Raw genomic sequence first — 13,488 nt, 5'->3', positions numbered from 1 at the left:
CCCGCTCCGCCCCCCCCGCCCCGTAGAAAGCAGCAGCCAAAGGCAGGTAAAGGACAAAAATCAGACTTTTTGTTTATTAAAAAAATACTTTACAGGAAAAAAATTCTATGCATTCCGTTGGACTATTTTACAAAGAAATCGCGTAACAGTTTGACACTGGTGTACAGCTACTGCCGCTCGAGCATTCACAGCGAGGCTCAGCCACGACCATGGGAAAACCTCTTCCAACACTTGCTAATGTCAATAAATATACTAAGGCCGCACAAAGCAAACAGCCTTCCAGGCAATTGTACACGTCCTCTGTAGGCAGAGACTTTAGATAAATTAAAACCACAGAAAAAAAAAATCATAGCTGCCAATCAAAATGAAATTTAAAAAGAAATAATCACAACCCAGCAATACAGGAGTCTCTTTACATGTTGTACAAAGGAATCAGAAGCGTGTGTGTTTCTCCAGACACGGAGGGTCCTGCAGACACCTCCCCGCGCCACGGGGTTTGCTCTCCTGACAGCACAGAATATACAGGATGAGATTTGGGGGGAGAGAGACCACTTTTCTGGGGGTAGAACCAAACCTTCCCCCCTCCGCCAACACTCAGCACCCCCCCGAAGCCCTAATTTCAGACTTTATTACTCAGTTGACTCAGGCCTGAAGCCGCCCACACCAGACTAAGGACTTGAGCTCAGCCCATGGGAAAAGCTCAGCCCATCAGCCTCGTCCAGGGGAACTAAACTGCAACACGCAGAGCACAGCAGAGCCCTTTTTCTGTATGGCAACACCTACACCTGTGGAAAATGTTGATTATAAATCCCCTGAGAACACCTGGCTGAGTGTCCCACCTTCCTGGAAGAGGATGTGTCAGGTATCTGCACAACATGACTTGCAGCATGGCTGAAGGAGAAAGGAGACTGAAGGTAACCGCTATTTCTTTAAACTGCGCTTTGCTAATCTGCTCCTAACACAACTGAGCTGCTCAGCTTTACCCCAAGTGACACTAAAGCTTTGAAAGCAACATGAGCCACTCTGTTGTTCTCCCTTTAGCCATCTGAAAACACACTATCAGAATTCACAGAGGACTTCCAAAGCAGACTCCCTCTTCATCCTATCTCTACTCGCTCTATAAACCAGACAAGTTTGTGTTTGGGGGCTCTTCATCTGTTTATTCTGCCTTTATAGTTACGTTTGCAGAATGACGGTGGCAGCTGCAGGTTTGTCAGTTCCTGAGTGATTGTACCGGCGCTGGCTGTCAGAGAACTCAGAGACGAGCATTGCACGTGTGAGAAGGGAGATGGGCACTTGGAAGACTACAGACTTCGTCAAAAGGAAAGAACACCCTTGGGTAATAGGATCTTAGAATGTGAAGGATGAACTGAAACCACTATTGCCTGTGAGGAATTTTACTTTGCACAACCCTTAAAGCTATGAAATTCCTCTCAACGTAAAAAGTGGAAAAAAACCCACCAGAGAACAGCCGGCTCATTTATGAACCGGTCTGGGTCATCTAGAATTTCTGCTAAGATTAAATTACACCCCTGCATGAATCACATTACTTTTTATCATAAAAGCTTTCCATTCTAACACCTTATTTACACAGATTACTAAACGAGTCACTACCACTTCAATCTGTAAATTAGTTTTAAATTGAAATATTTCCTAGTCCTCATTTTTGTACCGAAGACAATACATACATACACATAAGGAGTAATACAGGTTCTAACTAATCACTGCAGTATCTTCTGATGATTATTTTCCTATCAGTTTAAAATAGTGACCTCTACACTGAGGTGCTAATATGTATATAAAAGCCTACACAAACAATATTGCACAAAGTAAGATTTATAATAGAGTAACATATTTTAGAGACCCTTATAAAGAGAAGAGTAATAATTGATATTAAAAAGATGCATCCCGAACTAACACGGCATCTTTACTTTTGTCTAGTCTAACATAGTGTTTCAAATCCTTCCTACCCCAGTGAGGATTAGAACAAAGTTATCTGGAGACAGCTTAAGTTGCACCAAAACCCAGCTTGTACTCTAAATGTGGGGAGGGGAACAGGGAGGAAGGGACAGGACTTTTCCTTTCGATGACTGGAAAGGGCAGTAACGAACGGGGTGAAAGGCAAATACAGATTACACGTTAACATCCAGAAATACTGAAAGATTGTTTAAAAACGGTTGATAGCTGACACTCTACATATTTAGCACGTGCCACTGATTTTGTTTTCCACAGTACCTGGGCACCCAGAAGCTACACATGGAAACAGCAGTCCAATGCCAGAATACTTCTTTTTATTGTGAAATAGTTACACAGAACTTCCTAGAGTAAGGACAGCCTTACTGGGGGAGTCACCAACTCAACGCTATTGCAGTAAGTGCATCAGTACAAGGGCAAGTGTGGTTCCATCGGACACGGTACGACCTGGTCAAAACAAGCTGCCAAGTTGGTTAGTATTTTAAAGCCTTAAAGTGCTCAAAGGTAGCGGTTTCCTCCACAAGACTACCGATAGGTTCTCTAATTTTGACGCTAGTATTAACCACGTTCAGGGAAGATGTGTTTTGGAAGCAAAACCCTCACGCCAAACAACAGAAGCGGTGCTATGAGAAGCGCTAGGTCAGCAAGTCATTGCATGGCAACAGGATCAGACACTTCAGTTAATTTTACCTTTGTAGGAACGGTAAGAAATAGAGATCAGTTTCTCTAGTTTGTATATAAACCCAACTTGTATATAAACCAACATGTCAAGAACAGACATACCAAAAATTTCACAAATCATCAAAAGTGCTGTGCTTTCTCTTTACTTTTTTTTTTCTTAAGCAATTAAAATGACGTGGGAAAGTCACTTTGCAAGTCTTCTACAACAGCATCACTTCCTGGTGGAGATTAGAGATAAAGTAAAAGTAGGGAAATAACACTGACCAATACAGTTCAATCTTATTATGTTCCTGGAGGAATTTCATTCTGACTTTGAGGAGATATTCAATATCTCTTTACTTAAACAGAAAGAAGTGGTAGACCACTGGTACAGGTTGTACTAAGGGGTTAAAATACAACTTGAATTTTGCATAATCTGTGTAAAAAAGATATGCTTGACATTTTGGAATGTCACCTTTCTTTATAGAATTATAGGCAAGATTTCTCCAATAAAACATAAGCCAGTTATAAAACTATAACTTCACATCAAAATTTTAAAAAGTTGTTAAAAAAACGTTTGATTATATACATATCACACAGAAGAGCCTGCATGATCCTGTGGATTGTGTTGCTGATCAGACTCTATTTTAAAACCTGGAAGGGGCTGGGCCACCTGATTGGGTTGCACAAGTCCTGATATTGAAGAACCAGAGGAGGAGAGCAGCCCTGCGGGAAGCTGCGTGTCTAAACCTGCTTCTTCCGCCTCTATTTTGACACTCGCGCCCTGGGGTTCACCTGCAGACTCTGTTTGTCCAGGAACACTACTGTTCAAGCTTGAATTGCTTTCTGCGTTTTGAGAAGTCTCCCCCACAGGGTGATATTGTTTAAGTCTGATGTGCCAGGCTAAGCTGCAGACTGCTGACACTGTTTTGAACTGATGAATGACATTTCTAGGGATGAAGTAGATGTCATTGTCACACAACTGAATCCTAGCATAGCGAATGCCTTCCCGTCTCATTTGGTTTAGTTTGGCTTCATCCACCCATTGAACACACTGAGAGGAGGAAAGATGGTAAAGTTAGTGGTATACTCTGTTTATACAATTCTGTATCCACCTATTTTCAACGTACTTCATGTCTAAATCTGAATGTTTCTGTTTAACAGGTAAAACTTCAAATTTAAATGACAGCTGGACTTCTAACATATAATTTATCTAATGCGCAAAGGACAAAGAACAGGTAAGAGCATTCTACAGTTCTGGCTAAAAACAGCAGGTCTGGTGTGGGGCTGCACTGTTCTGGCTGACTGGACTGAGTTTAGATGCCTTCACATCCTAAATTATATTTTAAAAAAGCAGAAACAGGCACACATGGCTTCTTAACTTGTAATTGTTTCTAGAGCATGTATCACACCTCACAGTATAAATCCCAGCTTGGTGGAAAAGCAGTTGGACTAGATGAGCATCATCAGTCCAATCCAATTGAACTATTCTATTCTGAAACACGAGAAGGGAAAGCAGCACCCAGGAAAGCTGTGATGTGAGGGTACAACCACACTGGCTGCACAGTGACCCTGAGAACTGTCAGAAGCCACTTCCAAAATGTGAGAATGAGCCACCAGTGGGGAAGATTCGATACCTGTGACACTGGAGGTTCGTGCAGGTCCAGCTGAAGTCTCTGCACAACGTCAGTGAAATCTTCAGCATGAAAACAAACCACGTCTTTGGTTATACGAGGCTGGTCACTCCTAGAAAGAGGAGAATCCCAGGAATTTTTGAAGAATTTGAGGTAAAAGGCACTACAGCTCTTTCCAGCAGAAAGTTTCATTGAACCAACAACTGCTTCAGTTTCACATCCCTTCTCAATACACAAATTATTTTGAAAAGGAGGTATAATTCATAGATTTCTATCCCCCCCCCCCACTCCATTTTTCTTCCTTCTTGATACATGCACAACAGAAGTGATGTTTCCACGGACAAATACTACTGAAATGTCCAAGAACTACATTCAAATTGCCACTAAAGTTCTCTGTATGTTCTAGGAACCGCAATTCACACAGAATCACTGAATGTCAGGGATTGGAAGGGACCTGGAAAGCTCGTCCAGTGCAATCCCCCCATGGAGCAGGAACACCCAGCTGAGGTTCCACAGGAAGGGGTCCAGGCAGGTTTGAATGTCTGCAGAGAAGGAGACTCCACAACCTCCCTGGGCAGCCTGGGCCAGGCTCTGCCACCCTCACCATGAACAAGTTTCTTCTCACATTTAAGTGGAACCTCCTGTGTTCCAGTTTGAACCCATCACCCCTTGTCCTATCACTGGTTGTCACCGAGAAGAGCCTGGCTCCATCCTCTTGACACTCACCCTTTAGATATCTGTAAACACAAATGAGGTCACCCCTCAGTCTCCTCTTCTCCAGCTCCAGAGCCCCAGCTCCCTCAGCCTTTCCTCACACGGGAGATGCTCCGCTCCCTTCAGCATCTTGGTGGCTGCGCTGGACTCTCTCCAGCAGTTCCCTGTCCTTCTGGAACTGAGGGGCCACAACTGGACACAATATTCCAGGTGTGGTCTCCCCGGGGCAGAGCAGAGGGGCGGGAGAACCTCTCTGACCTACTGACCACCCCCTTCTAATCCACCCCAGGATGCCATTGGCCTTTCTCTCATCACAGGGTTTAAAGCATTTCTTTGATTAGGCTTGTTTTCCAATGATTTTTTTTTTTAAAGAGAAGCTGTTTGGAATCGCCCCCTCCTAGCAGGCTGGTGGCATTTCGGTGGCACTCACCATTCCCCGAACTGCACAGCCTTCAGCACGCCCACCGCAGCTGTGCTCTGCCAGTCAAAGCCTTGGCCCACATGGTCAGCGTGAGCTCTCGTCCTGTCCTCAAACAGAACCTCGCGGGGCTCGCTGGTCCGAGGTAGGTACTGCAGATTCTTTATTTCATTCATTGACCTACAACGTGATAAAAAAATGTATTAAAAAAATGTTTTGGACAACTCAAATACTTTATTTTACTAATTTTTAAATGTTGCGTGCTGCAGGCTTCAAAATCAAAGAGCAAAGCACTTCCCTCTGATTTCTTCTAGGTGTCTATTTGACAATAAAAGACTGAAACAAATACAGCAAATTACAATTCAGGTTATGAGATCAAACTGCATAAAAGAAATCCAATCATCAAAAAAAACACCCTTTGTTCACCTGTGCTGAAATAATTTTCAGGAACTTAATGGTATGTAAAATAGAGCTATTTTAATAGATACTGAAGTTAAGTTATTTAAGAATAGGTCCAAAAATACGCCTTAAATTATAATTGAAATATGCTTCCAATTCTTTATCTGTTAAAACCTGTTCTACAGCACTCTCTTTCTGTGAAAGACAGCACATACATACACACAACACAGTATTTCCTGAGACAACAGTATTACAAGTGCTCCAGCGCTAACATGAAAAAGCCACATGAACTGTATAAGGATCTCTGCTGTTTTAGAGCATTTTACCTGCCCTCAGCACCAAATTAGTTCTTTACACAGAAATAAGATGAATAAAACAAGTCTCCTGAAGAATAATAAAAAGAGGTTTCAGTCGTAAGAAAGCACTGATCTGGGACATACTGCCATGAAAAGTGGTGAAATAAAATAACCATCATAAATAATGTATTTGTCTTATACACCGAACCAACTTGAAACAGAAAAGAAAATAAATTAGCCTTCTGAACAACTAGTTACATGTAAAAGTATTTTGCTTTTGTTCTCAAATCTATCACAAACATAAGGGCAATGTTTTACCTTTAACATGGAAAGGAAAACAAAACATTACCGGCGCCGTTTGAATGGCGATTTTGGCATATCAGCTGTTGGGATCATCTGCTCCCCTGGTCTCACCCACATGATGGGGCCATCGTCACTCTGTGACCTGCACTGAAGTCGGAGACTAGAAAGGGTTCCCCAGGGCAGGGTCATCTGGAAGAAAAACCAAACCAATCCACAGAACACGAGAGACTGGGCGAGATGGAAAAATCAAACGATGCCTTTGGTAAAATTGCTTCAGGTTTGCTGCCAAAAAGAACTGCACAGGAACTAACATAAGTCAGTTTGAGAGGCAAAATATATCCAAAACTAACTTTATCCAATCCATTTCTAGAGAAGTAGATTATTAGGTAGTGTATATATACAATAAACTATATATTTTTTTAATTATTTACACAACTGTAGCTACCTAATTCAGTACCTTCCACTTGGTCACAGGAAAGAATATACCTCTGCAGCCCAAACAATAAGCACATCAATAGAGAAAATACTTCACGGTTTCTTATTACTTGGAAACATACGAAACTTTGTAATTGTTTAAATATCTATAGCACTCTAAAGAAAACACCACAAGTTAGTGCTTACTCTGAGAAATGGAGATTCTTCTAACATATCTAGAAATTCTGGGAAGTAGTCCCCGACTTCTTCATCCACCGCTCCAACGAGGCTGATCTGCCGCATGGGTCCCGCTCTGTAGGTTCCACAGCAGTACGTTCGATTGACCTGAGCGGCCAGAAAGGGAAAGACAACACCAGCACAGCCTTAGTTTTGTTAAAAGAGATTTAAATTGATTCATATAATACACTAGACTGCAGCTGAGATGAAGCTTGGACTCGTCTACATCTATTTCACTGGAGATATCTCTGCCAAGATGCACAGACTGTTTAGAACAGGTGCCCATAGAGTAACCCCCTCCTGTCTGTGTCAATGACAGGAAGAACTACTCAAGTTTGAAAAACAGCAAGTTTGTATTTGCCTAATTCAGGAACAATTCAACACTTCCAAACTGACTGGAACAGAACACCACGTCTCACTGCGACTGGGTCTTTCACCAGCAAGCTCCAGCTCTCTACTCATTTGTGCACTTGACTGTTGCTTCCATATTTCAAACCATACATTACTGAACGGTGTATGTTCTTCATTGCAGCGTGTCCAAGAGGTCTTTCCCCTGTGACCAGAGTGAAAAATCTGGTGTTTATAACTTCATTTATAGACCTCTGGATGAAGCAGCTTAGTTTTAAGTCTTGCAGTTTAACCAGCAAAACAGATGTAGTTAAATTACTCCAAGTAGTTAAAAGTAAATTGGGAGAGACTGATAAAGCAAGAGTTACAACTACTGTTGCAACCATATTTAGCTTCTTAATTACAGGAGTTTAACTCACTGTTACTTCCAGAGTCGGTCCTTTAGCTTCGTATATATGCAGCTGGCAGTTCTGCACTGATTGTACACACATTTTAATTAAAAACCAAGAGCCAAAGACAACTTCACGTGCAGCTTCACTGCTCAGCCCTAAGCCAAGTGCTGCACTGCATCACCTTGACCTGCTGGTGTAAACCAGTGGTGAAGTTTCATTTCTAACACCAGCGAAGTGGAACAATTCCGCCATCTAGCTAGAACGCTATTGAGAGCGGCTGTATTGCAAAAAATGGTACAATTAGTCTAGTTCTGTGTACCTACAAGAGGTAATGGAGAAGACTGAGGGGTGACCTCATTAATGTTTACAGATATATACAGATATCTAAAAGGTGAGTGTCAGGAGGATGGAGCCAGGCTCTTCTCGGTGACAACCAATGATAAGACAAGGGGTGATGGGTTCAAACTGGAACACAGGAGGTTCCACCTAAATATGAGAAGAAAATTCTTCCCGGTGAGGGTGGCAGAGCCTGGCCCAGGCTGCCCAGGGAGGTTGTGGAGTCTCCTTCTCTGCAGACATTCAAACCCGCCTGGACACCTTCCTGTGGAACCTCAGCTGGGTGTTCCTGCTCCATGGGGGTTTGCACTGGATGAGCTTTCCAGGTCCCTTCCAATCCCTGACATCCTGCAATTCTGTGAAACCTTAGCATTAATGTCATTAAAAAAAAAATGATGCCAACACCACCACAGATTTGTTGAATCAAAAAAGCAGTATTAGTATTTGCAATCTATACAATTCTTAATGACTTGTCTATTGTTTTGAACAACATCCCTGTTTTCCCAATTCAGAAGATCTACTGAAAGTCCGCAAGAAGATGTCACGGTCAGCAGTGCCCAAAATGTGATTTACCAACTACTAGTGGGCACAAGAGACCTCTCTGTATAAACAGGAATAAACAGCATCGTAGCAGTAGTCCCAACATCATCATTTTTCATTTGCTTACAAAAAAAATCGTGCCTCACCTATTTGAGGCCATCCTCGCTCTGGATTTCAGAAACTATTCAAGTCTAGATGTGGTGTAACTTTTCTATCTTTAAAGAGTTCTTACCTGAGAGTGAAAATTTGAAATCGTCGTTGTTTCAATGTCCTTCTTGCCCAAGATTTCCATTTTCACTGGAGTGTTTGGAAAGTTAAAAGCAAAGTAATCCAGGAAGTCTGGTAAATAAGCAGCTGCTCCGTGTACTATGGCTAAAGCATAGTAAGCTGCGTTTTTATCGTTTTCACTGAATGACAACGCAAGAAACTCTTCTGCAAATCTCTCCATCTCCACTGGAGACAAAAATGAGAGTTCATCCATGTAAGCGTGAAGGACCAGAGCACCGCCATTGGACTGATGTTCTTCATGAATGAAGTTACTAAATTTAGTGCCAGTTTTCAAGAAGCTGCTGCGAACAGAATGCTCCTGGTGCGTCACAAATGGCGTTTGTACTCCCTGGGGTATTCGATATTCCTGCATCCCCAAATTCAGTCTGCAGAGCTGCTCGTCCTTCAGGTACCTGAAGGATTCCTTGTTCATTTCTAAGTTATCGCACTGTCCTTGAGACAGAGTCTCTTTGTCAATGCGAGTGAGTCCAGCACACACCGTCTGCACCTCCTTGTTGTACATCTTCAGGCGCTTTCCCCTCATATCTTCCCGGTGTTTCTTTTTCTTTTTTTTCTTTATCTTCTTCATAATGAGACTGTCAGCTCGCTGGGTTTTGCCATTTTCATCTGGTGTTTCTGGCAGCAACAATAAAGAGAAGATTAGAGTTCTGCAGCATATTCACCCAAAAAGAATTAGGACCCCCCCATTTGCTAGAGCCATCTATTCCCATGAAAACTGACCAACAGTAATACCTTGACTCTGATTTACAAGACTTAACTATACAACAAAATACGCAGTACATCTAGTTATTACACAAAGCAAGCATTGAGTTAAGGAAAACTTCTGAAACTGAAGCTTAATATTTTAGAAATATTTCTATTTTTTATATATTTATTAGAATACCTTTAAAAGGAGTCTGTATTTCAGAACAGCTATAATTAAATCCATTAATAACTTCTGATGTTTAAGGCAGTGCCACGCGGAGGAAGTGGATAAACAAGTATGCGTAGCATTTAAACATTAGGACTTGCCTTACAGAACGCTCTGCTGGATTTTAGATACACAATACAGCAGCAAAACAGAGTGCAACTGAAGAGGTACAAGCATCATTGACATTTAGAGGTAAAAATACTTAATGTAGTTAGCTTTCTGGCCAAAAAGAAAGTAATATTGGACTGCTGATCTATGTATTAAAGGACCCAAGTCATCGCATCTGCATCTTCAGCTATCTTGTCTAGGTTTAGGGTTAACTATTCAGTTTTAATTCAGAGCTAGGAATTAAGAAGTGGTTGTTTATTTAAAAGGTAAATCGACCTGTAAAAGGCTAGAGGCTAAGAAATAAAATGTGAAGAAGTAGTTCTGCAAGGCAAAATGTAATAGTTTAGTTGCTCATCTTTTAGGAATAAAACCCAATACAAACAATATTTAGCAAGTGACAATGATAACTAGAAATCTCAATGGTCTGGCTGTGAAAAAAATCAATTGCCAAGTCATTATTTCCATCTGCCTGAACCAATGAACTATTTCTTGCCAACAATATGCCTAAACTTCCAAGAACTGTGCTACCAGAGGAGCCAATGAGATCAGAAGGATCTGCTGCTGAAGGGAACATTTGAGCAGAAGATGCGATAGCTGAAGTTCTTCAGTTTGCCGCAGCACAGGGCTTTGTGTGAACATCTCCTTTGGCTGCAAACCTATCACATTTGTATTTTCTCTTTAGTCTCTTGCAGTACTTGAAGATAAAGAAAAAAACCATGTTCCGCTGATCTATGAGAAAAGGTATAATGATAAATACCAGCAGCTTTAAGTTATTTAGTCTAACCAGAGTATTTAACTATATCATCACTAGTTTGGTCTTGGAGCTCTTTAGTAAAGACAGCTGACCTTCTTAACAACCTGGTGTAACGAACAGAATTACTCACGAAGCAAAGAGTTGATTGCTTAATAGTAACTTCATACAATTGTCTGAGGACCTGAAATACAAGTTTTCACAGGTCTTAGCCTTCACAAACAGCAAATGCCTTTATTTTTGTATTACAGCATGGAAAACCAGGAAAAAAAGAGGTGGTATCTCTCATTTCGGCAAGTCAACTGAAACGGTTCTTTGAGCTTTTCTAGAAGTCTCAGAAGTTACGGGCACACAAGCTTGCTCAATCACTGAGCTCTCACGTGTAGATAATGCTTTACTAACTGCAATATATACGCTAATCCCACAGAGCTTTGTTCAGGTGGGACCAGAGATGCCCAAGTGAAACTAAACAAGAATTTCATGCCACCCCTGAGGTGCTGGGTGTTCTGGTAGGTGGTTCCAAGTTAGTTTTTGGTTGTTAAAGGTGTCTTCTTCTAAGCATTTCTAATTTTCAATATAGTTTAAAAACTTCAGACGTGGACTAGTTTTAATATGGAGCACCTTTGCATTTTGGAATTTCCCGTGAACACTGGTCTATTTGCAGGATAAAAGCTCTCCTGACTTCCATCCACTGAACACAGCACAGTCCCCCTGCTCCAGTGAGAGCAGCCTCTGTGTTAAGTCAATAACCTCTCTAGGATGTGAAGCTAGACAGCAACATTATGGTAACACCTGACAATCTTGAAGGAAATATAGTTTTAATTATTCCTTAAATAAATGGAAAGCCTCCAGTACCTCAAACACAAAGAAAGCAATAACCAGGTCATCAAACTATGGGCTCCCACAGTGAGGTAGAACAGCAGCGTCTCTAACTAAGCTGGTCTAAAACTTTCGGACATCCTGTAACTGAACACACCAGTATCACTGTAAAACAGCAAAAACACTGGAGGTGTTGATTGTCACCTGTGGCCAAATGTAAGAATAGTGCAGCCAAAGAAACAGGCAGTTTAATTAGACTATACATAGAAATAAAAACTGATAACAACGGGAAAATAAACCCAGCCCTATTCTAAATACCACTGGGACAAGTAATGAAGAGTTTCACACTTTCAGTTAGCAACAACTTTCCTGTGCAAACCCAGAATTCGGACGGTAATTTGAACAGTGTTCAAGCCTTCGTTAAAAGAAGGCCTCATTTGATCACCACGTTAGAACTGACATACACTGACACTCCCAATCTACACAGATACACCACCTCTGCAGTTTTATCAACAATTATCAAACTGAAGTTGGAAATTTACAATCCTGTAGCTTTTATTGTCATTATTCAAACACAGTGGTTTAGGAGCATTAAACTGTAGTGATAAGTCTCTCTGCAAAACAGCTTTCACCACTGTTAAGACAGCACTATCTAGAGTTTACACTACAGACCTAACTTCTGCACGTGCATCTTCGGTTTCCTTGGCACAAAACCTTCACATGTACTCCTGGAGCATAACTTGAAACACAATATTTTTATTACAGCAGCTTCTGCAGTTGCTTTTTTATCTATGTTGCTCTCACCATTAGGCTTTTTACTATCAGAAATTTACGAGCTAAATGAAAACAGTCATTCCATACTGTTAAAAAAAATTACAATACACACCACCACCTACCCCTCATCCCAAAATCTAGAGATGTTTTGGTCTTCCTATTAGAGAAACCTCAGGGCATTTACAAAAACAAACAGCAGCTTCTCAGCTCTAGTATATACTAAAGCAAGCACAGGAGGCAAAAAGCTTCACTACCCAAGCACTTGTATGTTGAACCTGCGATGAGGGCAGCTCCGAACAGCAGCAGCAGAGAACGAGCATCTCCCCGGAGCTGCCCTGCCCGCAGGGTCCCCCGCAGCAACCCCGGGCTCCGCGCTCAACCCCCAACGGGCCGAACCGCCGTGCCCCGCATCGCGGGGAGCCGACACAGTCCCTGCGCACCCCGATGCACCCGGGGCACCGAGCGCTTTCCTCCGCTCCCGCCTTCACCCGGGCGGGTGAGGCCGAACCCGGTCGAGCGGCTCCGCCGCCGAGCCCTGCCGGCCAAGGCGGGCGGCGTGCGAGGCCGCCGCGGAGGGACGTGGCGGGCGGGCTCCGCCGGGGACGATCCGCACCGGCCGAGCGACCCCCGTGCGCCCAAGGCGGGCGCTTGCCCGGGTGCTCGGGCGGCGACCGCTCAGCGCCACTGCCCCCCCCCGTCCTCACCTCGCTTGCTGGGCCGCCCTGCTGCCCCGTCCGCGGGGCTGCCCCGCCTCGCCTTCTGCGGCTGCCCAGCGGCCAGGCGGCCGGGCTCGGGGCCGGCGGCGGGGCGATGGCGGTGGTGGTGGTGGCGGCGCTCCTCGGGCGGCCGCAGGCTGAGCGGGGAGAACGTGAAGAGCCCCGCGGCGGCGGGCAGGCCGGGCAGGGCGGCCGGGGGCAGCGGCTCCGCCGGGCCGGGCCCCGCCAGCAGCGGCTGGCTCAGCCGGGCCCGCTTTCCGCCCGCCGCCTCACCGGGGGGACCGCCCCGCCGCCGCCGCCCGCCACCGCGAGGCCGGCCGGGCCGGTCCCCTGAGGGGAGCGGGGGCGGCTCCTCCGGGGCCCGGGACACTGCGCGCACCGGAGCGACCTGCGCAGCCATTTCACAGGCTCCCTCACACACATTTAAATGGCCCGAGCGCCAGGCGGCTCCGCGCAT

At 43.9% G+C, this 13,488-nt stretch overlaps 1 protein-coding gene across 1 annotated transcript; it reads right to left on the bottom strand.

Annotated features, from left to right (window-relative positions):
- Nucleotides 1–47: 47 nt before the first annotated feature.
- Nucleotides 48–13,462, bottom strand: RSBN1 (round spermatid basic protein 1). Its single transcript, XM_065854583.2, has 7 exons — nt 13,020–13,462; nt 8,898–9,568; nt 7,020–7,157; nt 6,445–6,587; nt 5,413–5,580; nt 4,272–4,380; nt 48–3,688 (listed from the first exon to the last, which is right to left on the bottom strand). The coding sequence occupies exons 1-7, from the start codon at nt 13,429–13,431 to the stop codon at nt 3,227–3,229; spliced, it is 2,103 nt and encodes a 700-aa protein (XP_065710655.1). The 5' UTR covers nt 13,432–13,462; the 3' UTR covers nt 48–3,226.
- Nucleotides 13,463–13,488: the final 26 nt, after the last annotated feature.

This window comes from Patagioenas fasciata, chromosome 21 (genome assembly GCF_037038585.1).
Source record: "Patagioenas fasciata isolate bPatFas1 chromosome 21, bPatFas1.hap1, whole genome shotgun sequence".
NCBI lineage: Eukaryota > Metazoa > Chordata > Aves > Columbiformes > Columbidae > Patagioenas > Patagioenas fasciata.
This window is presented reverse-complemented; position numbering and strand designations above follow the sequence as displayed.

What these genes read in the sequence shown, in the direction of transcription:
- RSBN1 (XM_065854583.2), bottom strand. Translation starts at nt 13,431, where the DNA reads ATGGCTGCGCAGGTCGCTCCGGTGCGCGCAGTGTCCCGGGCCCCGGAG. An exon ending in AGGGCGGCCCAGCAAGCGAG is followed by an intron (nt 9,569 to 13,019) that starts GTGAGGACGGGG and finishes TGTTGCTGCCAG; the next exon opens with AAACACCAGATGAAAATGGC. An exon ending in TTTCAAATTTTCACTCTCAG is followed by an intron (nt 7,158 to 8,897) that starts GTAAGAACTCTT and finishes CTGGCCGCTCAG; the next exon opens with GTCAATCGAACGTACTGCTG.